This window comes from Budorcas taxicolor, chromosome 4 (assembly GCF_023091745.1).
Source record: "Budorcas taxicolor isolate Tak-1 chromosome 4, Takin1.1, whole genome shotgun sequence".
NCBI lineage: Eukaryota > Metazoa > Chordata > Mammalia > Artiodactyla > Bovidae > Budorcas > Budorcas taxicolor.
In genome coordinates, this window is record NC_068913.1 from 40,459,301 (window position 1) to 40,485,681 (window position 26,381).

The 26,381-nt window shown below is 35.9% G+C and overlaps 1 protein-coding gene across 1 annotated transcript in view; it reads left to right on the forward strand.

Annotated features, from left to right (window-relative positions):
• The window catches only part of CACNA2D1 (calcium voltage-gated channel auxiliary subunit alpha2delta 1), a 532,663-nt gene that overhangs the window by 340,991 nt on the left and 165,291 nt on the right, over positions 1–26,381 (forward strand). The window contains exon 6 of the mRNA XM_052638827.1: positions 5,304–5,433. Within this exon, the coding sequence (XP_052494787.1) occupies positions 5,304–5,433 (130 nt within the window). The remainder of the gene's footprint in view (positions 1–5,303; positions 5,434–26,381) is intronic.

Here is a 26,381-nt window from a genome sequence, read left to right on the forward strand (position 1 = left end):
AAAGTTTAATATTTTCATGAACTTATTGCAGTTTATGGAAACTGTAATAAAGGGGGGCCATGGACAACAGCAATATAATTTTTTCTTAATATATTTAGCAGCTGCACAGTAAAACTAGACTTGATACATGAATATGTAAGTTGAGAAGTACACTATTTTCAGTTACTCTTCAATGCCCTCTATATGGTGATTTATTTAATTTCTTTATTGGCTGTGCATGTAGCCCACAGGATCTTATTTCCTCAACCAAGGATTGAACCAAGTACCAGTAGTTAAAGCGTTGAGTCTAACCACTGGACCACCTGGGAATTCCCTGCATGGAAGTTTAAAAGTGCAAATATTTTATTAAAATGCATTTTTTTAATTTTTATTTTTACTTTATTTTGTTTTACAATAGTCTATTGGTTTTGCCAAACATTGACATGAATCAGTCATGGGTGTACAGGAGTTCCCAATCCTGAACCCCCCTCCCACCTCCCACCCTGTATCATCTCTCTGGATCATCCCCGTGCACCAGCCCCAAGCATCCTGTATCAAACATAGACTGGCAATTCGTATCTTACCTGATAGTATACATGTTTCAATGCCATTCTCCCAAATCTTAAAAATATACAAGCAACTTATGCAGCTCAAGTCCAGAAAAATAAATGACCCAATCAAAAAATGGGCCAAAGAACTAAATAGACTTTTTTCCAAAGAAGACGTATGGATGGCTAACAAACATATGAAAAGATGCTCAACATCACTCATTATCAGAGAAATGCAAATCAAAACCACAATGAGGTACCATTTCACACAAGTCAGAATGGCAGCGATCCAAAAGTCTACAAGCAATAAATGCTGGAGAGGGCATGGAGAAAAGGGAACCCTCTTACACTGTTGGTGGGAATGCAAACTAGTACAGCCACTATGGAGAACAGTGTGGAGATTCCTTATAAAACTGTAAATAGAACTGCCTTATGACCCAGCAATCCCACTGCTGGGCATACACACCGAGGAAACCAGTATTACAATGCATTTAAAGCACAATTTTTTAAGTGTGAGAGGATTCAGAGGAAATAGAAGCAACTTGCACCTTAGTAAGATAATTGTATAATGCTTAATAGTACTCTAGAAAGAACATAATATTTTAGTTACAAGTATAATACATGTTTATTGTATTATATTGGAAACAACGAGAAAGCACAAGGATGAACACCATTAAAACTATAAAACTAATGAAAGTGCTGATAATGTTGCTCATATACACTCATCCTTTCATTTTTCTTTTCCTCTCATCCCTCTAAAAATATAGGCTATTTTTTCTCTTCCTACTCTGTGCTTAACATCTACTTTTAAACCTAAAAACATTTAAAAACAAATACAGCATATATGTAATTCCTGATGTAATTACTCTTTTATATTACTTAACAACATTAAATTGTATTTGTCATAATAGATTATTGTGACCATTTTACTATTGTTGCATGTTTGTTTCAAGATTTGAATATTAAATGACATTTCTATAAGAATTATCATTAAATCCTCTCTCCTCCACTCTACCACTCTATTTCTTGAGTGAATGAATGAAATATTTGCATTTATCCACATATTCCTAATCTTAATTCAGATATATACTTCACTAGCTATCTCTTATCTATCACCTAATCTTTCTACTTTTCATACGTCTAAAATTTTATCAAGATATAAATGGGATTTCTGGGAAAATGTATTTATAAAAACTAACATAATATTTTCTAAAATTGTAGAAATGGAATTGTAATTTTTCCATAACTGAAAATAGCTTTATAGTTTCTTTAGTTTGCTAAGTCACTTCAGTTGTGTCCAACTCTGTGCGACCCCATAGACGGCAGCCCACCAGGCTCCCGTCCCTGGGATTCTCCAGGCAAGAACACTGGAGTGGGCTGCCATTTCCTTCTCCAATGCATGAAAGTGGAAAGTGAAAGTGAAGTCACTGAGTCATGTCCAACTCTCAGATACCCCATGGACTGTAGCCTACCAGGCTCCTCCATCCATGGGATTTTCCAGGCAAGAGTACTGGAGTGGGGTGTCATTGCCTTCTCCGATCTTTAGTTTGAGTGTTCTTAATTTAGGTAGGAGAGGATATTAGAATTAACTGAGAGTTTCTTTCCAAAAACATCCTCCTCACTGTGTTTTGATGCTTATTGGTGGGGGAACAAGTTTCCCAGGTGACTCTGATATGCCCCAGGGAATAGGTATCACACCTAATAGGTAGCCCAGCATCATTCCTAAGTCAGAAAGCTGAAGTCTAAGAAACAGTCCAAGACATTATTAAATACAACTGAGGAGAACCAACTCTTCTGATATCTTTACTTTCTACCAAGCCTTTCTGTGTTTTTTTTTGTAAGTATGTGGTTTGTAATAGGTTTTATATGAAAACAAACAAACAATCGGCATCACATAAACTTGAGAACACTGAGGGTAAATGTTATTTTCTTTAGTGGAGCTTATCTCAGAGTTTTGATGTGCCAATGTGCTTTTTTATTTCCTTAATGTAAGAGTAGAAGAGTATTACTACCTCAACTTATTTTAAGTTGCATCCAACCCTTATAGAATCTGCAGGGACTGTTTTCTCTTCAAATATCCTTTGACAAATAATACTGGCCATATTGCTGTGTGCATGCATCTGTTATTCAGTAATAATAACCCTCTGCCTGTGGAAGGTAGAAAAATTGAGACATCCGTTAATATGCTTATTACTAGTCAATTCTAATTTTTTAATGAAAAAAATTGTGTGTCTAATTTATTAATAGTTTAAAGCAGGGAACTTGGAGTTTTAATGTGTACCACAATCACCTGAGAGGGTTTGTTGAATTACTGAATTGCTGGTCCCCTTCCTGACATTGGAGCTTCCCTTGTAGCTCAGTCAGTGAAGAATCTGCCTGCAATGCAGGAGACCTGGGTTCAGTCCTTGGGTTGGGAAGATCCCCTGGAGAAGGAAATGGCAACCCACTCCAGTATCATTGCCTGGAAAATCTCATGGACAGAGGAGCCTGGTGGGCTGCAGTCCATGGGGTTGCAAAGAGTCAGGCACGATTGAGTGACTAACGCTTTCCTGACATTTCTGATTGACTGGGCCTAGGGTGGAACCTCTGACTTGCATTCTAAAATGCTTCAGTGGTTGGTGATATTGCTTCTTCAAGGACTAAACTCTTAGAAGCCTCTGCTTTAAAATAAATATTGAGGCTTTTTATGAATTCAGAATGTTTGCAGTGGGGAAGCATAATTACATCATTTATTTGGTGAGACCCTCTTTACATTCATATTATTAATGGAAGTAGTTTATTTTAATGTTCCATCCTCTTATTCAAGTCAGTTGTGCCCATAGATAATCATAGAATAGAGGATGAATTTTAAATTATAAGAAAATTCATGACTGAATCCAGGACCAAATGCCAGTTATTATGTTTATTCTTTCCTTTATTAATAGTTGGAATCATGGTAGATGTGTTAAGTGTTTTGTTCTGTGGTGTTTCTTTGCCTTATCATTCTTTCTTTTTCTTATCCTTAACATTGCACATACCTAACCTTTGTTTTAGAAAATAATATGGATTAGTAATTTCTGCTTATAGGCTTTTTGTCAAATTTTAGACTTTCAGCACTACTGTTTCATTATTTTGTATATTCAGTTTGTTACTAGAGGGGCAATTATATCTTTGTTTCTTTCACATGGATTAAAAATAATGATCCTTCTTTAACTCTGCTTATCGATGACAAATTTTGCAGTCGGAATATCATATACCCAGATGTGCACACATGCACACAGAGTCATATCTAACTAAACCATAGTGCGATAGTGTGAAGTCATTCAGTCGTGTCCGACTCTTTGTAACCCCATGGACTGCAGCCTACCAGGCTCCTCTGTCCATGGGATTTTCCAGGCAATAGTCCTGGAGTGGATTGCCATTTCCTTCTCCAGGGGATCTTCCCAACCCAGGGATTGAACCTGGGTCTCCCAAACTGTAGACAGACGCTTTACCGTCTGAGCCACCAGGGAAGTCAAATATAGTCCTTCTCCTTATTATAGAGAATGTATTTTCATGTTTTCTTTCAACATTGTTTCAATTGAAAAATAATTTAGTCATGACCTGTTAAATTGATTTCATTACATAATAATGAGTTGGACTGGCAGCTTTAGAAATCATTGATTTTTTTTAAAGCCCTTTTGCTAATATTTGTGTCTAAATAATCTTTCCCATGCTGCAGCTTCCCCAAGAAGTGTGTGTGTGTGTGTGTGTGTGTGTGTGTGTGTGTGTGTGTGAGAGAGAGAGAGAGAGAGAGAGTATTAAAATATCTTGGGATACTAATGGGTTATCTGGTTGTCCAAATTTTCAGAGCCATCTAGAAAGTTGGACACTATCACATGTTTGTAAAGCTTGATTTTGCCACATCCTACCACCCTTATGAGATTGTCCACTTAAGTTCTTTCTCTGGTTTATCAGTTGTACTACTGCAGTGTGCTGTAAACTAGTCAGATGTTGTGGTTCTTTTTTCAGTTTTGTTTTGTGGAAATTACTTTAGGAAAGTGGATATGTGTTTTGGATAAATGAGTGAGATTCTTAGTTACTTGCCAGAGGAGAAACTAAATTACCTTGCCAGGGTAATTTAATAATCAGAAGCATAGTTCAAATAGGTAGAAAATTAATCTTCAACCTTATACTCTGTGGAATTTTCTTGAATCAATATTGATTGAATCTTTGCTCCTACCTCAGGAGACAACTTGGTTGAAGTTAAGATTCAATTGTACTTAGAGTTACAATAGATCTCTTCTTTCAGAGCATTTGTACTTTCCTTTTTTAAAGCAAAAATTGATACACATGGAAAACATGCAAAAATCAAGGGAATATGACAAAATAATCCTTCACCGCTATCACTTCTTGTGTTCATGTGTAAGATTAGTTATCAAACCAAGAATTATATGAAGTTGTAGCATAAGTTGTGCATTTATTTCAAGGGGGAACTTTTCATTTTGGTGTATTCTATTCTTTAACATTTTAATAAGTGCTGTACATGGGAAAGCTCTGGTCCTCTCAGGATGTTCCTGGGTGACTCCAATTTTTAGGAAATTAGGAGAGAAATTAGGTTATAATGTGAATCCTATCATGAAGATACAACGTGAATGTTAGTGGCTGAATGGAAATTTGTGGTGTCTGATATTATCATGGGAATATTTTAAAATATTCTTACAAGAATATGCATTTGGAAATGAAGACGTGAATGTGAGAATATCTGTGTTAGGATACATTGTAATATTCTCTTTATTGTCTGTCTTTTCTTTATAGCCAGAAAAGAATGATAGTGAACCAGGCAGCCAGAGGATAAAACCTGTTTTTATCGATGATGCTAATTTTGGGCGACAAATATCCTATCAGCACGCAGCCGTTCATATTCCCACTGACATCTATGAGGGCTGTAAGTAAAAGGATGTGCACAACTCTTGGAATACCATGTTTTTAATCTATCTTATGTATTTTATTTTTGAAAAAAAAAAAGGGAGCAAATTTGATGCTCTCATTTACATGTTATTTAAGAGTCTATGGTAAACTCTGATTTATGCAAAAGAAGAAACCTAGTTTCCATGAGTAGTATATTGTCATCAGGCCTCACTATGTGAATAATTGTGGGAGAGCCTGTAGCCGTGGAGGTGCCCTACTCTTTTAACAAATAATTCTGCCTTTCCAGTTGGTATCAATAACTTCCAAAGTAATACATGCATTTATAAAAAATTAAAACTATGTAGCATTAGTGCACACAAACATTTTTACAAAGACACCAAACTGGTAAAGAAAGAGCAATGTACACTGTAGACTCTCCAGTTCTTACCACAGCTTACTGTGTTTTACCTGTCTCTCTCTCTCTCTGATCTCTGCCTTACCCTACAATGTAAAGATACCTCCCTCTTAGTTTATTGTGAACTCAAGGTAGAAAAGCGTTGGGTAAAGGAATAAATGAAGGCAGTGGCACCCCACTCCAGCACTCTTGCCTGGAGAATCCCATGGATGGAGGAGCCTGGTAGGTTGCAGTCCATGGGGTCGCTAAGAGTCTAACATGACTGAGCGACTTCACTTTCACTTTTTACTTTCATGCATTGGAGAAGGAAATGGCAAACCACTCCAGTGTTCTTGCCTGGAGAATCCCAGGCACGGGGGAGCCTGGTGGGCCGCCGTATATGGGATTGCACAGAGTCGGACACGACTGAAGTGACTTAGCAGTAGCTTAGCAGCATAAAGAAAAAGAGAAACTTCAAATTGAGTGAGCAGGCTTCACTGCAAGGAAGGGAGGAGAGTAGTTTTTAGGAAGATACAGAGGAGGAAGCTTATGGCAGTGATATTCCCTGGACACCCTATGTGCTAATAAGGGCAGAGCCTGACAGTTCTAACTAGGAATTCTCCTAAAGGCAACGTAATTGCATAGGAAGATGAGCTGTGACCCAGAAAGCAGAGTCTTTGCCCAACCACAGCTCTGGTTTTAGATGTTATCCTTTTCTAACCAGTTCCTACCCTTCCTGCTTATACCCTGCCTTTCACATAAGTAAATGGTAAGGAGAAAGAACCACTTGAGATTTTAAGAAGTGTGTTTCTAATAGTCCCCTTAATTAAAAACACTGCAAAGTGTATTGAGTGTCCAGAGTATATACATAATTGCCTGGATTCTGGATACAGACAGCCTAGGTTGTTAAATTTCAAACCTAAATTTTAACAGTATTTCCTTGGGCAAATTTATTAACTTTCTGGGCAAGCATTTTTTGCACCTGTAAAATGGGGATAAAATTACTAGCCCAAAAGTTCATTTGAGAATAAAGTAAGTTAATATACTTGAGTTTCCACAATAGTGCCAAACTCAAAGTAAGCATTATATAAATGTTTGCTGTTATGACTAATTACAAATGAAGTTTACTAAGTAGTAGTGTTAGTCAATCAGTCGTGTCCAACTCTTTGCGATCCCACAGACTGTAGCCCACCAGGCTCCTCTGTCCATGGGATTCTCTAGGCGAGAATACTGGAGGGCATTGCCATTCTCTTCTCCAGAAGATTTTCCCGAACTGGGGATCGAACCTGGGTCTCCCGCATTGCAGGCAGGTTTTTTCCTGTTTGAGCTACAGGGAAGACTAAAGTTTGTTTAGATGAAAAGAATTAAGTACAGAAGAAACACAAGAAATTAGCTTTTGTTTTTTGGATTCACTCTGAGATTGTTGCTTAAAAGGGAATTTTTAAGTACATGCCTGACTAATTTCATAATATAAATCTCATCTTCTGTTTTATTTTACTCATTCATTTTGTTTCACCTTTTTAATATTTTTAAAAGTACATGTTTTCATCATGTCATTTCTTTAAAGATATTAAACATATGATTTTGCTGTATGATAGGAACAATATGGTGTAGGTAAGTAGTTACATAATTTCATTTCTTTACAACTTAACCCTATTGATTGTAAGTCCTTTTAGAAATTACTAGGATCCAGGTTTGATTTTCATATTTTTTTGTTTTTACTTTGCTACATTCTCTTTTTGAAAGTATTTTTGATGTTTGCTGTTAAATTTTGTAACTTACAACAACATCAGATAATACTGAGCTGTGTGGTTGTGTTTCTCATTTTTTTAAAAATAATGTTTCATCCACTTTATTTCTATTAGAAATTGTTAGCACCTGCTTTTTTTTGGGGGGGTATGTCAGCAAGATATAATCTTATTACTCTAAAATTATATCTTTCTTTTGAATTCACTTTAGAAGAACAGAGTGGTTGGATATAAAATTTCTGAGTCAAAGCATTTGTATGTCGCTACTCTGTGGTCATCACGTCGCTGTTATCTGGTCTGTATCACTATGTTGAACAAACATGAGGCCAGCTTGAGTGTTTTTAATTTGTTAGCAGACTTTCATGATCGTGTTTCTGTTTTGTTGCTAATAGTGATTATCCAGATATTCTCAAACTTCCCATTAAATTCTTGAGAAGGATAACAGAACTTTGTCCAGGGAGAAATCTCCCTCTTCCCCAGTTCTTCTTGAATTATTTCGGCTGGTCTAAAATTGACAGAAGACAGATTAATAGATTAATTTAAAATCAGTTTGCACATATGAGTGGTGCTAGTGGTAAAGAATATGCCTGCCAATGCAGGAGACACAAGAGACATGAGTTTGATGCCTGGGTTGGGAAGATCACCTGGAGTAGGAAATGGGTGCTCCAGTATTCTAGCTGGAGAATCCCAGGGGCAGAGGAGCTTGACAGGATATAGTCCATGGGGCTGTAAAGAGTCAGACACGACAGATCAGAGTAGAGCAAGTCATAGAAATGGTATCCTCACAGTGTCCAAAGCAGGCCAATTACATATCGTTTTTAAACAAACAATATGTGAAGAGATAAGACAAGGCAGCTTGTGTTTGGCGTAGCTGACTAACGAAGTAACAACATATGTTTGTACAGCTTGCTTAGCTTTGAATTCCTTACCTCTGCTAATAGGAGTACATACCTTCATGTGGAAGATGTATTTCCTACTTTTAGAGGGTAAGAGAGACATGGTTATATTTTTTTATGTTTTATTTTCCATTGGCTGTTTCTCACATAACTCTTGATTCAGAATAATCAATATGCCACTGAGGCATATCTTGGAGCAGCCTACTCTGGGCCACAGCAACCTCACACATTTTAAAAACAAATTTCTTTTTCTAAAAGCTGTGTCACCACAGTAGAAGAAATTTTAATATGGCATGCATGTTTAAAATAGAAAATAAAGGTGTCAAACAATAACACCTCCTGAAGCTAATCATGACTAACAGTTTGGGGCATAGTCTTATAAAATATGTATTTAAATGCAAACACAAACTAATGAAATAATCCAAATAGGATTTTTTATTGCTTTTCAGCTAGCTTCCCCACCAACCTATTCTGCTTGCCTTGCTTATAGTAGAGAGATTTGTTGTTGTTAAACTATTAAAAGGCTGAAAATAGAGAGGAGAAAGGTATCTCTTTAGGAGTAGGTTATCCAGGGAATAGAAAAAAATAACTTTGATTAACTTTTCAATGAAGTGATATTGAATAAATAGTGAAAAATGCATTTTTCCCTAGGTAATTAGAACCTAAAATCATTAGAACCTAATTCACCAGTCTAGTAAATTATACACCAGTAAATTATGGTGTCTCATTTTATTACTGTAGCTTTGTTCAAATTTTTTGAAGAGGAAACTCAAGCTGAGTCTTTAGTGAAAGTCCACACCACTGATAAAAAATGGAGTCGTTTCATATAAATTCTAATTTTAAACTTTATACTTGACAGTACTGTAATAGATAAAATTCTGATGTTTTCTTTCAACTTAATTTTGACTCATATTACTTGCGAGCCAAGATCTAACTCCACAGAAGTCAGTAAAATACTGATTTTGCATGAGAATCTTCATTTTCTTATTTCTTTTGCTCTTTTTTTTTTTTTCATTGAAGTCACATTCATTAATGTCTTCATCTATTTTATGCTGGAACAAACATAAAATTGACACATAAAGTAAATCCAAGTATCCTTTCTTCATATTGATGTCACATAGTATAGGTATCTTTTAAAATCCTACAGAAGAGTTTTGACTTTTTGTAAATGTTTCTAATTTAGAATAAACTGTTAGTGGATATTTACAATGGATGATTTTAATAGTGTCAGAGGCTAAAAAGTAAAAAAGTATTACTTTGATTACTTTGAAAATCAGGAAGATAGGATATTGAAATAGATATTTTCAGAAATTGTAAGAAATTTTGGTATATGGCATAATTTAAAAAAAGAAAAAGAAGCTCTGTCTTTGGATTGTGTATGTAGTCCTATTTATCTTGAAGAAATATTGGCTTCTCCTTTTTTGTTGAAATCTCATCAGTAAGACTCTGACCTTGCCTGGCCTGCATTGCTTTAAAATTCATATCCGGTGTTATGAGCTATGTGAGTAAATGACATAGGAGTAAAATCAGAAATGTCAACAAGATCTTGAAAATTTAATAATTACTGGCATTTTTCATGCAGTTCATCAAAACATATCAGATGTACAGAATCATTCTAGATTCTGAATTTAATAAATGGGAAAGCATACTTTAATTGAAGGCTTAACTGAAGGGAACAGCCTCTTCTTTCATTCAAAGACAGTTTGTGTCCCTGAATTCTCATAAGATATCTTGTGTTCTAATTTTCCAAAGGTGATTACTTTTGAAATTCCCTTGAATTCAATATGATTGCTTTTGCTCCATGATATATTTAAACTTTTCAAATAGTGTATATAATTAAAATATTGTCTGAAAGCTTTTAATTTTGAGGATTTTACTGGTTCATACTTTTATTTTAGAGGGCACTCAAACTACACTTAATCTTTTAATAATTTATCTGTTTCAGTATAAAAATAGTGAACTCGATAGAAAGGGCTGAATATTCTGACAATTTGTTTTAATCACAGAGCTTTATTAATGTGTTAATTATTTTTATTCAAGTATAGGGAATGCTTTTATAGAATATTTTGGTCATTTGTCATTAGAAATTTATGTTAATATTTATTTGTAGAATTATTATAGTTGTAAAAAATATACATTACTAAGAGAAAACAGTAGGGAACTCCAACTTACGTAACTTTCAGGTACTAGATACTTTTGTCCTTATACTACCTTTTGAGGTAAACTAGGCAATTTATAATTTCTATTTTAGAAATTTAAAAAATGAACATACTTCTGTCACAGAGGTACACTGATTTTCATTGAGGAAGATGGAAGAATTCTCTGGAGTTGTATTAATATCCTTGGAGGTCTCATATACTTTAACAATTTATAAATTAAATGATCTATAATCACTAATACTGTGTTCTAATTTATCTTTTCTTACATTGAAATATAGTTTGTGTACAGCATTACATAAATTTCACATGTACAGCATAGTGGTTCACAATTTTTTAAAGGTTATATTCTGTTTATAGGTACTATAAAATATTACCTATATTCCCTATGCTGTGTAATATATCCTTGTAGCTTATTTATTTTATAAATATTAGTTTGTATCTCTTAATCCCCTACTCCTATCTTGCCTCTCTTAATGTTCATTTGTTTTGTCATAGAAAATGTAACTACTGTATGTAAAATTATGTTAGTGTAAAAATTACAGAAGAGAAAGCTGCTAGGCTTTTGCTGATTGTGTGGTAGTTTTTCATAAGCAACTAGTCTATTTCAGGACATGTGCACTATTTAATTAGAGAGTGCTAATAGTTTACTTTTGCTGTTTTAAAAATCTGTTTATGATGGAAATATAGCAGTGAACAAACAGATTAAAAAATCCCTGCACTCAGGGAGCTTCCATTGTGATGGAGATAGGGCATAAAATAAACAAACAGTTAAATGATGGGATATATTGTAACATAATAAAAGCTTGAGATAAACATAAAATAAGAGAGGGTTATACGCAGTTCCTGGGCTTCCCTATTCCCTGGTAGCTCAGCTGATTAAGAATCCGCCCATAATATAGGAGACCCCGTTTCGATTCCTGAGTCAGGAAGTTCCCCCAGAGAAGGGATAGGCTACCCACCTCAGTATTCTTTGGCTTTCCTGGTGACCCAGTTAAGAATCTGCCTGCAATGTGGGAGACCTGGATTTGATTCCTGGGTTGGGGAGATCCCCTGGAGGAGGGCTGGCAACCCACTCCAGTATTCTTGCCTGGAGAATCCCCATGGACAGAGAAGCCTGGCGGGTGGTGAAAAGAACTGGACATGACTGAGCAACTAAGCACAGCACAGCGTAGGCAGTTCCTGGGTTAGGAGCTGGGGAGTTGATATTTAAAACATGAAGATAGGGAAGACTTTGTGGATAAGATAACATAGTCTGTAGTTGGTAAGCATGAGAGTTGAAGTTCTCTAGATACTGTTGCAGGCAGAGGGAAGAGAAAGCACCAAGATCTTGAGCCTGGTAGGTTCATAAAGAGCCTAAAGACCAGAGTGGGCATAGCTGAGGTAGCAGGTGGGAAGGAGCAGGTGTAGCAGCAGAGGCCTCCTTGTATACAGCCTTGTGGATAATTGCAAAATACTTTGATTTTCATTTTGAGATTGTTTTAGTCTATTTGGACTGCTCTAACAAAATGCTGTAGACAGAGTGGCTTATATAATACAGATTTACTTTTATAGCTTTGGGCACTGGAAGTCCAACCTGCTGACAGGTTTGATTTCTGGTGAAGTACAGAGAGCTTCCTGTTTTATAGATGGCCACCATCTTGCCGTGTGCTCAGATGACTACTTCTTTGTGCACATGCAGAGAGAGTGAGATCTGATATTTTTTCTTCTTTTCATATGGCAGCAATCTGCTTATGAAGGTGAGACACTAATTCCACTACAAATGTTCTACCCTCATAACCTCATCTATGCCTAATTACCTCCCAGAGGCCCCACTTACTAATACTGTTGCATTGCAGATTAGGTGTTCAACATACAGGTTTTGAGAAAACAGAGATTAAGTCCATACAGAGAGGGAACTCTGAGGTGTTTTTTGGATGAGGAATTACACTTTCATAAAAAGGTAGATGCTGGATAGTTGGTTGAGAACAGACATAAAAGGCAAGAATTGAGGAGGAATGATGGGACCTTGGACCAAGATTGTAGCTCAAAAAAGTATACCTATTAAAATATGTGGATTTTTATTTACAGGGCAGCAAAGAAGAAATGGACATAAAGAATAGACTTACAGATGGGGAGCGGGGAGGAGAGGATGAGATGTATGGAAAGAGTAATATGGAAACTTACATTACCATATGTAAAATAAACAGCCAACAGGAATTTGCTGTATGGCTCAGGAAACTCAAACAGGGGCTCTGTATCAACCTAGAGGGGTGGGATTGGGAGGGAGGTTCAAAAGGGAGGGGATAAATGTATACCTATGGCTGATTCATGTTGAGGTTTGACAGAAAAGAGCAAAATTCTGTAAAGCAATTATCGTTCAATTAGAAAATAAGTTAATTTTAAAAAATTGTGTAAATCTATTTTTGAGATATACATTTTTCCTTCTTATTTTATATGATGGAGACATTCTATTCAATTAACTTAATTATCTCAAAATATTGTGGCAAACAAATTTTATCCTCATAAATAAACATTATAAAAGCACTTTTAGTTGAGAAATAATAAAGATAAATTTCCTGAGATCTTTAAAGAGTATTGAGTTAATTCAAGTTCAGTAAAATATCAAAAGATCTTTTTTCTGTGTCTTTCTTCACAACTTTTAAATTTTCTTTTGAAGATAAATAAATTCCATGCAAGTTAGTTTCCTCCTCATCATTCAGTGTTCCAAGTTAGAAACGGGATAGTAATCCTACAGACATAGGATTATATAGACATATTTCATTTCGCCTGTTTACATAAATCCTTACATATCCTTACACTGGTGCAAACTGCTGAGCGTTTTTCAGGCTTGCCTGGTGTATTTCCTGTGATAGGCTTCTGGTTTGGGATTCACATCTCAGTACTGGCAAGTTTTGAACTTCGTAACTGTTGATGTATAGGTATGTGCATGGTAGTGTTTTAGCTGTTGTTTTCTGTACAAGACAAATAATCTTGAATTAATGCATGACCTATTTCTTTGAAGTAAAATGTTAATAGGGTTCTTCCACTTCCAGAATCTTGATTGGAATAACATATGTGTTCCTGTTAAACATCTTAGGATCTTTACAATTGCTTTTGAGGCAAATATAACATTAAAATGCTTTTTTTCTCACTATAAAATAAATATATGATGATTTTATGAAATACAAACTAGTGTAAAGGAAAATATGTAAAATTACACTGATACAGATACTGTATGTCTGTATATGTGTTCATTAAACATACTAGCAGCAAATATATAATTACTAAGTAAATATACTGAAACACTACAAAATTTATACCTGACCTATTACCTACTAAGCAAATATACTAAAGCCCTACAAAGTTTATACCTGAACTTTTACCTTATCAGAAAGTAGTATTATATATTTAATACTTTTTATCATGGGATATAAGTAAATCTCTGTATTTCTCATTATCACCTTAAAATAAAATAAGAACTGATATTAAAAGGACAAAACTATTGATAAATTTTCTTGATATGACAGGTAAGTACCAGATTAGATTATACCTTCAGTGAATTAGTTCCTTTCTAATTCCAATTTTTCAGTGACACTATTATCTTTTAATTAATATTTTAGAGATATATGCAGAATATTGATAATATATTGAAATAGTTTACTGCCTTTTTCTTTCAGCATTAATGTCCTATGTTTTTTCAACACTAGGTTCCATTGCTATGTAAAATAAAATACTAGGGCACTGTGAAGTGTAGCAGCAGTTTGTCTGAGGGATGGTAAGAAACATGTTTAGAAATTACCCTGATTTTCCCACATGCTAGATCTTTCACAACATATACTGTAAAGTTTTCCCTTTTACCTGATTAGCTGAATTTAGTGATTATGCTTAATTGAACTTTGTTTGATAAATATATACATTTAAAATTTCAAGTAGCAAAATGTGTTTAAGTATACTTTAGCAATGAAATCACAAGCTTTAAAAAGAGATTGTCAAGGCTGTTGGAAAATGAGAGAAAAATATTTAAAGTAAGAAGTATAACCCCAGAAAATGGAGATTAAAACCATGAAAGGGCATTAGGGGCAACTTTACAGTAAAGTGCTATAATGTGTAAGAAGAGTGGATGAATTATTATAAAATAAAGTCAGATCAACTCAATAATATGTCAGTAATCATAAAATAAATTGGAAACACATTCAAATTTATGGCCAAAGAAAGTACTCATGTTGAGTCATTTCTATAAAATTTTCAAATTAATACTTGCAAGTTTTGAATTTTTTTCTAGAAATGTGAAAAGTTAATTAACTCATATCACTTCATTTTAAAAAAAGATATAGCACAAAAAAAGAATATATCGTAAGACAGTTTTACTTTATGAATAATAATGAAAAATTCAACATGAAAACATTGCCAAGCAGAATAGCAATGAAAGAATAATGCCTGGAAACAAAACAACTGACTCAATAATTGAGTATTTTAGATATCTAATAATGCTTTTATATTCTGTATCAGTTGATGCAGATTAAGCATTTACCTATTTTTTTTCAGTTTGAAATATAATTGGCATACAGAACTATATAATTTTAATGTGTAAAATATAATTTGACTTACATATATCATGAAATGATTGGCACAGAAGATTTAGTGAACATCTCATATAATTTAGTATTAAAGAAATGGAAAATATTTACATTCATTTTTAATTGAAGTCATTTTAATTAAAATCTTATCAAAATACTCCTACCAATGATAAAAAATGCTCTGATGATTAAGGAGAGCTGAGAAATTCCCACTACTTCTATACCTGTTTGTTTTTAGAGTATTTGTTGTCTGTGCTTTTATTTATTACAAATATGATTTTGGTTTAATATACAATAATATAAATTGTTTTCTGTTATTTTTTTTTCAGCAGATAATTGCCAAAAACAAAGTTTTTGAAATTCTGGGTGATACATCAGTTCATGCTGTAGAGTTGTGTGTTTAAAGACTAAAAAAGTGAATGACTTTAAAATATTATCATGGTTATCATATTAACAAAGTAGCTTTTCTTTTTTCTTTAAAAATGCTATTTAAATCATAAAGCCATGAAATCAGAAATCTGGTAAGGGCTAAAAAAAGGACACTTTTAAGAAATACCATTGATTCTCTAACGAAATGATCATCTTGTGGGTGTGGGTGTGTGTGTGTCTGTGTGTGTTTAAGGTTTAGTTTAATTAACTAGCATCACTCCTCATTAAGAGCATAGCAGTGAAATAGTAGAAACATGAGAAGACATGAGGTACTAATAAAATTATAGGATAGGATAATTTGATCATGCTTAATAAGTATGAGACAAAGAGAAGAAATTCCACTTCTGAGGGAAAGTTTGCACTTCATTTCATTGTTTTTCTCTAATGATGTTTCTATAATACATTCATCTTATAAATGCAATATAGTATTCATTTTCTGATAGGAAAATGTTGACCAAAAGTAAGCCCAATGCCAAAGAATATAGTATTCTTCTGATCTTACAGATACTAGCCCTTTAATTCATTCAGGATTATAGAATAACAGACCAATTAGCAATAACAGTTTTATGGATCTTTTAAATTGCTGTGGACTGAATTGTGTCCCACATGGATTCACATGTTGGAGTCCTAACCCTCAGCGGTGACTGACTATATTTGGATAGGATCTTTAGGGGACAGTCAAGGTTAAATGAGGTCATTAGGATGGGGCCCTAATCTGGTAGGATTGGTGGTTTTATAAGAAGAGGTATTCCTGCACAGGAAAGGCCATGTGAGGAGACAGCAGGAAAGGCAGCAATCTGTAAGCCTGAAAGAGAGTTCTCACCAGGAACTAAATTGGCACTCACCTTGATCTTGGACTTGTCAGCCTCTAGAACTCAGAGAAAATAACCTAGTCTGTGTTATTTTATTATGGCAACCCAAGCTGGCTAAGACACAGTTTTGTTTCCAGGGAAAAATTGGAATAGGCTTAAACTCAAGTTTATATATATATAAAACAGTATTGGAGACGTCTCTTGAGAGTCCCTTGGACTACAAGGAGATACAGCCAGTCAATCCTAAAGGAAATCAGGCCTGAATATTCATTGCAAGGACTGATGCTGAAGCTGAAACTCCAATACTTTGGTCACCTGATACGAAGAACCAACTCACTGGAAAAGACCCCAATAAACGATAAAAGACCCCTGGGAAAGATTGAAGGCAGGAGCAGAGGAGGATGACAGAGGATAAGATAGTTGGATGGCATCACCGACATGATGGACATGAGTTTGAGCAAGCTCTGGGAGTTGGTGATGGACAGGGAGGCCTGGCGTGCTGCAGTCCATGAGGTCTCAAAGTGTTGGACACGACTGCGTGACTAAACTGAACTGGTATATAATGAGCTGAAAATTTAAGTTGGTTATGTCATACTTCTAAACATACATTAGAGTATAAAGTATTTGGCTGTTTAAATTTGGATTTGCAAAACTATTTTTGGCATTTTAATTTAGAATCTTATTTTCTGTACTTCCCCTTTGAAGTGCTGTGGAAATCAGTTAATGCTTGCCAAGTCAATAGGTGAATAGACTTACCTGTTTATTGGAGAGACAGTTAATTGTAATTCTTATTTTCTGTACTTCCCCTTTGAAGGGCTGTGGAAATCAGTTAATGCTTGCCAACTCAATAGGTGAATAGACTTACCTGTTTATTGGAGAGACAGTTAATTGTAATTCTAGGTATATATAGCAGTAATATTTAGATTGTTTTCTTGAAACATTCCCTAAGTTTATAGGTCCATCAGCTCTGCCGATATAGAGCCTAAAATTTATAGTTACTGAAGTGTGGTTATGTTTTGTTATTTTTTAAGAGAGGCCAAAAGAATATTGTAACAACTTGACTGACGGTCCATTCATTTGATGGTGTGTCGTGTGTCCAAAATGGTGCCAGAGTCACTCTGACAAAGTTTTTTCTTGTCTGTGCAGTAAATGTTGTCCTGTGTACGTTACAAAGTGATTATAATCCTCTCCCCTGGTTGAATTTATGAAGCATTCTAGTCTCTTATTTGAAATTTGAAGGATATTTTAAACCACAATTATATTTAAGATCTATAAAAAAAAAACCCTAGATCTTATTGAAAATAAAGTGGTACGTTAGTTAGCCCTTGTGATAGCTTCTACTGCAAGATCGACTCAGTTCTTGCATATAAACATCTATCATGGTGATTGTATCCATCTTCTGTATCATGTATTTACACTGTTCATTCAACCATGCCATGTTTTCTCAATTCTGTTATAGGTAGTGAAATTAAAACAGGATTCTTAATTGGGGTAATGGTTTGCTGGCCAAACAAATTTGGGAAATGTTGTATAGCTTCCTCTTTGGAGATTCCTAGTACTTATTAATCTTTAAAAGTGCAAAGAAATTATGCTAGAAATAAATAAAATTCAAGTCATTTTACTGATTTTTTCATATTTCTATTACAGTGTAACATTAACATACTATAAGCATATATTTCATTTAATTCAAATAATAACACTACCCCAAAATTTTTATATTATTGGCAAGTGCCACAATACTTTTGATAAAATTTACAATTCATTTTGAGTCACCTTGTCCAACTGTGCCAGGCACTTTCTTGTAAAGATTTAATTTTATTTTGTTAGACTCACACTTTTTCAGTAAATGACTAGATAAAGATGACTTTCCTGATAACAGATAATAAGATGGTCTCAGTCACTTTTAGACATAAATACAGTATGCTGCTAAGTCACTTCAGTCGTGTCCGACTCTGCAACCCCATAGATGGCAGCCCGCCAGCCTCCCCCATCCCTGAGATTCTCTAGGCAAGAATACTGGAGTGGGTTGCCATTTCCTTCTCCAGTGCAGGAAAGCGAAAAGTGAAAGTGAAGTTGCTCAGTCGTGTCCGACTCTTCACGACCCCATGGACTGCAGCCCTCCAGGCTCCTCTGTCCATGGGGTTTTCCAGGCAAGAGTACTGGAGTGGCATGCCATCACCTTCTCCAAATATAAAAAGCAAAAACACAGTCTCAATTCCAAATTTGATTTATTATTAACCCCTACTGCCCTACCACCCTGCACCCTAGGTTAGGGCTAATGGAAGCCGACAGTGGAAAAGAGGCAGAAGGGATGGGGTACTTCCTAGCTGTATGTAGTTTGCCTCCACCAGGTAGAAGTGCTAAGGGCAAGGGAGGACAGAGAATGGTTGATATCTGGCTGGCTGACTTTGCCAAGGCTAGGTAGATGTAGTTATGTAGTAAATAATTTAAACTAACTTTTTTTCTTGGGGAGAAATTGTATGGGTTATTTAGAAATTTCTTATGTGGGCATCCTCTCCGTAGTTCCTTTGAACCAGCAGACACATATCTCTATACCATGTGAAGATGCTCTGCTACTGGTTTCTGTGGCTTTGGGGGTCATTTTGGATTTGGCTCCTCAATACTATAAGAGAATAGTGGCATTCTTCATGCTGCATGACAGCCTTGGCAGATGCTACCCAATCAGCCAAAATCTGGACATAAAATGTTGCATCATTCTTAATATTTTACAGTATGTTTTTTACTATTTTTCTTTGCAAAGTTTCTCTTATATTGTTGCATATTTGGATAGATATTTAAGAAAGGGCCACTGGAAAGTCTTTTATTCCTAGGAACCTCATGAAGATTGTTTGGTGAGTCCAGAAAAGTATTTCAAGAATCTCTGTCAACATACATGGTTACTCTTGGTATTGCATCAGTGTTATCTAATAATATTAGTGTCCATGTAGAAGTCACTTAGGTCCCAGCACTCTGTAACTCACTAAAGAAAAATGGCAGATCTTTCTGTAACTTCTTGGAACTGGAATATATTTCTCAGTGTTGTTGCTAAGAAAGGGGGCCCTCAGATATTGTATAATATGATTATTAAAGTTCCTTAGTTTCTATTCCTTTTTCATATTTTATCAGAAGTTGTGAAAATTTTTTCTGTTAATTTTATAAACTCTGTTACTGAACAGAGATATTCAGGGATTTGTTAAAGGTCAAATTATTGCTGTTTTTTAAAAAAATTGTTTAGAGGAGAATACAAATAAAAATCCATTTTCTCATTGTTTATAAAAAGATATTTAAAAGGGAACATGGAAGACATCAAAAAGGACATGTGCACAATTGAGAATCTCTATAAATTGATAGCTGGAGATCAGACATTTACTTGGCTAGCTTTTTATGATGGCTATAACAAGTGACAGGCCATTCAAAGGCTGAAGAAGAAAGATAATGAAATATTAAATTAGAACAGCTTCCAAAACAGACTGACAGTACTGTTTGCAGCAAATTAAAAAGGGATTGACAACTGAAGAGAAAATAGAGGTCTGGAATTCGAGATGAGAATTTTTTAATCATCTGGCATTTTGCTTCATGGATAAGATCTTACTCAGATTTCTCCCTAGAGATAAAGAGGCATTTAAAAGATATTTCTAAAATCCAATTATTCAAAGAGAAAGATTCTAAATGGGTTTAAAGATTTCAAAGCTATTTTGTCACAAGATACAAGATCAGGTTTTTAAAGTATGGAGCTATGAGTTATGCTTGCATTGAGATGGAATTTAGTCAGTATTTTTGTAATTAGAGCAAATCAAGTCATATACAATTTTACCCTAATGAATAATACATGACAAAAAATACTGCAGTCCTTGCTGGTTATTTCAGTCTTACATAAAAATCATTTTGTTTTTAATTGTTTCTTGCAAATGATAGCAACTAGAAGCTGTGAGGAAGTTCATGGTGGGGCCTTTTTTATCTTACATTCATCCATACTAGAACATGACAGGAAAGGCTCATTACTATCCTGCCAGATCTGTGAAGACCAGTTGTTGTTTCTGTACTTTCTGTACTTTTTTATATGATTGTTGGTAGTCACTGCCCATTATATAAAAAAACACATCAGCATTATTATTAGGTATAGAGTGTAAGTCCCCAGGAGAATTGGCAAAAGACTTCATTTTTGAAAGAAATGAATGTATAAGAATGGTCTCTTTCAAACTGAAAATGACTTTTCTATTTAATCTTCATCTGTTTTAAGCCACAATGTTTCTTTGACTCATAGAAAAACATATTTATTCCAGAATAATGTAATTCTTTTATCCTCTTCAGCTATCAGTGTTGATATCTCAGTGAATATTTAGATAAACAGCTTTTTAGCAGTACATGACAAAGTTGCCATTTGTCAAACTAATCTAATATATACCTTACTTACCTCAAAGGACTGTTATGAAAATTTTAAAAACATGTAAAATAACTAGAACACTCCTTGATGAATGTTAAACTAAAGTCTGTCTCATATATCAGCAAGTTTTATTTTCCTGAGAAGCTGTTCAGTTCAGTTCAGTTGCTCAGTCATGTCTGACTCTTTGCTAGCTTCAGCATCAGTCCTTCCAATGACTATTCAGGACTAGTTTCCTTTAAGATTGACTGGTTTGATCTCCTTGCAGTCTTTTAATAAAAATCACTTTTATCTAAGTCTAATGAGAATATTGTCATCTACTAGAAGTTCTTAGCATAGAACTGAGAACATGTACACATTTTTTCATTGACTGAGTTAAGAAAGATGAATGTTTTAATAAATATTGATAAATTATGGAATTTTTAAAATGCAATTTAAGTAATTCAGAAATATTTGATACTGATTAGTTTTCTTCATAGTTCTTTTTTCAGATATGGTTCTATGTTCTTTGTTCCCTACTTTCTTCAATTTTAGTGTAAATTTGGCAATAAGGAGTTCATGATCTGAGCCACAGTCAGCTCCTGGTCTTGTTTTTGCTGACTGTATAGAATTCTCCATCTTTGGCTGCAAAGAATATAATCGGTATGATTTTGGTGTTGACCATCTGGTGGTGTCCATGAGTAGAGTCTTCTCTTGTGTTATTGGAAGAGGATGTTTGCTATGACCAGTGAGTTCTCTTGGCAAAACTCTATTAGCCTTTGCCCTGCTTCATTTCGTACTCCAAGGCCAAATTTGCCTGTTACTCCAGCTGTTTCTTGACTTCCTACTTTTGCATTCTAGTCCCCTATAATGAAAAGAACATCTTTTTTGAGTGTTAGTTCTAGAAGGTCTTGTAGGTCTTCATAGCACCATTCAGCTTTTTCAGCATTACTGGTTGGGGCATAGACTTGGATAACTGTGATATTGAATGGTTTGCCTTGGAGACGAACAGAGATCATTCTGTTGTTTTTGAGATTGCATCCAAGTACTGCATTTTGGACTCTTTTGTTGACCATGATGGCTACTCCATTTCTTCTAAGGGATTCCCACCCACAGTAGTAGATATAATGGTCATCTGAGTTAAATTCACCCATTCCAGTCCATTTTAGTTGGCTGATTCCTAGAATGTCGATGTTCACTCTTGCCTTCTCATTTGACCACTTCCAATTTGCCTTGATTCATGGACCTGACATTCCAGGTTCCTATGCAATATTGCTCTTTACAGCATCAGACCTTGTTTCTATCATCGGTCACATCCACAACTGCGTATTGTTTTTGCTTTGGCTCCATCCCTTCATTCTTTCTGGAGTTATTTCTCCACTGATCTCCAGTAACATATTGGGCAGTTACCGACCTGGGGAGTCCTCTTTCAGTATCCTATCATTTTGCCTTTTCATACTGTTCATGGGATTCTCAAAGCAAGAATACTGAAGTGGTTTGCTATTCCCTTCTCCAGTGGAGTGCATTCTGTCAGACCTCTCCACCATGACCCGTCCGTCTTGGGTGGCCCCACACAGCATGGCTCAGTTTCATTGTGTTAGACAAGTCTGTGGTCCATGTGATCAGATTGGCTAGTTTTCTGTAATTAAGGTTTCAGTGTGTCTGCCCTCTGATGCCCTCTCGCAACACCTACCGTCTTACTTGGGTTTCTCTTGCCTTGGTTGTGGGGTATCTCTTCACGGCTGCTCCAGCAAAGCACAGCCGCTGCTCCTTACCTTGGACAAGGGGTATCTCCTCAGGGCCGGCCCTCCTGACCTTGAACATGGAGTAGCTCCCTTCGGCCCTCCTGCGCCCATGCAGCTGCAGCTCCTTGGACTTGAGGTTGCTCCTCTCAGCCACTGCTCCTGACCTCGGGCCTGTGGTATCTCCTCTCAGCTGCTATCCCTGACCTCAGGCATGTGGTAGCTACTCTAGGCCGCTGTCCCTGACCTTGGGCGTGGAGTAGCTTGTCTTGGACGCTGCCCCTGACCTCGGACGTGGGGTAGCTCCTCTCTTAAATTGAAGGAAGTAGGAAAACCACTAGCCCATTCAGGTATGACCGAAATCAAATCCCTTATGATTATACAGTGGAAGGAAGAAATAGATTTAAGGGCCTCGATCTGATAGATAGAGTGCCTGACGAACTATGGACGGAGGTTCATGACATTGTACAGGAGACAGGGATCAAGACCATCCCCAAGAAAAGAAATGCAAAAAAAGCAAAATGGCTGTCTGAGGACGCCTTACAAATAGCTGTGAAAAGAAGAGAAGTGAAAAGTGAAGGAGGGAAAGAAAGATATCAGCATCTGAATGCAGAGTTCTAAAGAATAGCAAGGAGAGATAAGAAAGTCTTCCTCAGTGATCATTGCAAAGAAATAGAGGAAAACAACAGAATGGGAAAGACGAGAGATCACTTAAAGAAAATTAGAGATACCAAGGGAACATTTCATGCAAAGATGGGCTCGATAAAGGACAGAAATGGTATGGACCTAACAGAAGCAGAAGATATTAAGGAGAGGTGGCAAGAATACACAGAAAACTGTACAAAAAAGATCTTCATGACCCAGATGATTGCAATGGTGTGATCACTCACCTAGAGTCAGATATCCTGGAATGTGAAGTCAAGTGGGCCTTAGAAAGCATCACTATGAAAAAGCTAGTGGAGGTGATGGAATTCCATTTGAGCTATTTCAAATCCTGAAAGATGATGCTGTGAAAGTGCTGCACTCAATATGCCAGCACATTTGGAAAACTCAGCAGTGGCCACAGGACTGGAAAAGGTCAGTTTTCATTCCAATCCCAAAGAAAGGCAATGCCAAAGAATGCTCAAACTACCGCACAATTGCAGTTATCTCACACGCTAAAAAAAAATATGCTCAAAATTCTCTAAGTCAGGCTTCAGCAATATGTGAACTATGAACTTCCATATGTTCAAACTGGTTTTAGAAAAGGCAGAGGAACCAGAGATTGCCAGTATCCGGTGGGTCATCAAAAAGCAAGAGAGTTCCAGAATAATGTCTATTTCTGCTTTCTTGACTATGCCAAAGCCTTTGACTGTGTGGATCACAATAAACTGTGGAAAATTCTGAAAGAGATGGGAATACCAGACCACCTGACCTGCCTCGTGAGAAACCTATATGCATGTCAAGAAGCAACAGTTAGAACTGGACATGGAACAGATTGGTTCCAAATAGGAAAAGGAGTACGTCAAGGCTGTATATTGTCACCCTGCTTATTTAACTTCTATGCAGAGTACATCATGAGAAACGCTGGGCTGGAAGAAGCACAAGCTGGAATCAAGATTGTCAGGAGAAATATCAATAACCTCAGATATGCAGATGACACCACCCTTATGGCAGAAAATGAAGAGGAACTAAAAAGCCTCTTGATGAAAGTGAAACAGGAGAGTGAAATAGTTGGCCTAAAGCTCAACATTCAGAAAACGAAGATCATGGCATCTTGTCTCATCACTTCATGGGAAATAGATGGGGAAACAGTGGAAACAGTGTCCGACTTTATATTTTTGGGGCTCCAGAATCACTGCAGATGGTGATTGCAGCCATGAAATTAAAAGACGCTTACTCCTTGGAAGGAAAAATGACCAACCTAGATAGCATATTGAAAAGCAGAGACATTACTTTGCCAACAAAGGTCCATCTAGTCAATATGTTTTTTCCAGTGGTCATGTATGGATGTGAGAGTTGGACTGCGAAGAAAGCTAAGCACCGAAGAATTGATGCGTTTGAACTGTGGTGTTGGAGAACACTCTTGAGCGTCCCTTGGACTGCAAGGAGATGCAAGCAGTCCATTCTAAAGGAGATCAGTCCTGGGTGTTCATTGGAAGGACTGATGCTAAAGCTGAAACTCTAGTACTTTGGCCACCTCATGTGAAGAGTTGAGTCATTGGAAAAGACCCTGATGCTGGGAGGGATTGGGGGCAGGAGGAGAAGGGGACAACGAAGGATGAGATGGCTGGATGGCATCACTGACTCGATGGACGTGAGTTTAAGTAAATTCCAGGAGTTGGTGATGGACAGAGAGGCCTGGGGTACTGTGATTCATGGGGTCACAAAGAGTCGGACACGACTGAGCAACTGAATTGAACTGATACTTAAAGTAAGGCTACTGGATGATTGAAGCTCATGTGTATTTTAGTGTATTATAATATCATACTGGACTATATATAGTATAAATTATATATAGTAAACATTAAGAATTAGGTACAAAGACTAGTTATTAGGTCTGTATGTCACATAGTAGCATAATCATAATATTCACTTTACCTTTCAAGAATTTCAATAAGTGGCCAACCTATACTCAGTGCTTGGTCAAAACCAGTCTTTTATTAGGTTGCTCCTATTGTGTTCTTCTACATAAAGTCATTATTAAATGAAAAGCCATTACAGTCTAGTTTATAGGTTTTTTTAATGAAATTAAAAATCATCATTCACCAATTCACCTTCCTCAGTGTGTTGTGCTACATGACAAGGTCGTGTATAGACAGCATTGCTTCACTGCAGTTCTGAATCTCTCTTTTGGACATGTAGGAGAATTACACCTCTTCCCACCTGCGCCAGGGTGGAGGTACATGGCTAGTGCTAGCCAGTGGGTTAGTATGGAAGTGATATCTGTGACTTTCAAGTTGGTGAATTTAAAATTGCCAGAAGTAGACTCTTTAACTCTCTTCCTGCCCCAGGATCAGACGGGTGGAACCACGTGGAAGGAACTTCTGTCAGTCTACATCCCTAGGGTGAATGGGCACATACTAGAGACTACCCCCTCTTCAATACCTGGATTCCACCAGCAGTAAGCTCTGGGTTTGTAGGATGAGAGGAATGAAACAAGACAGACAAATGATAGAGAAATGAAACAAAAGATAGACAAATGAACTACTTGGATATTTAATCCACTGAAATTATATGTCTTTAAATACACACATACATGCTAACATAGCAAATAATTTTCTCATAGTTTTATCTAATTAATTTTCCTAAAATATCATTCTTCACCTAATTATCTTTACATCATCGTTCTATTTACAAAATGACTAATCTCACTTTCTCAGTTTCTCAGGATTTTTCCCCCAAATGTTTAAAAACTGAAAATTTCAATCTAAAACTTTGTCTCCAAAATAAATGTTAAGAGTTACTATTTGCTAAGTGTTAAAGCCCTCATCAAACAGATTTATATTGAGCTAGGAAATAAATGTCAGTTCCATTCTCTTATTCTTAATTTTTCATTTTTTTCCTCCTGAATCAGATTTTAAAACTATGCCAGCTTAGGGAAAACAAAAACTCACTGCTTATTCTCTTAGGAGGTTGGATGATAGATTCATTTCAGACTCTGACAATTTAAAATCTACATTTGTGCTCATTTCCAAGTCAGCAAACTAGTACAAAAATACATAAATCGTACATGTTGAAAAAATACTATCTCCAAACTTATTAGTTTGTTTTATAAAACTCAACAGTAAACTATTATCCACAATATGTGATGTTAACTGCCTTCCCACTGAATTATACTGCTTATAATAATATATGGGAAAATAAAATTGACAACATGTATTCTGTAATCACTAGGCTATAGTACATA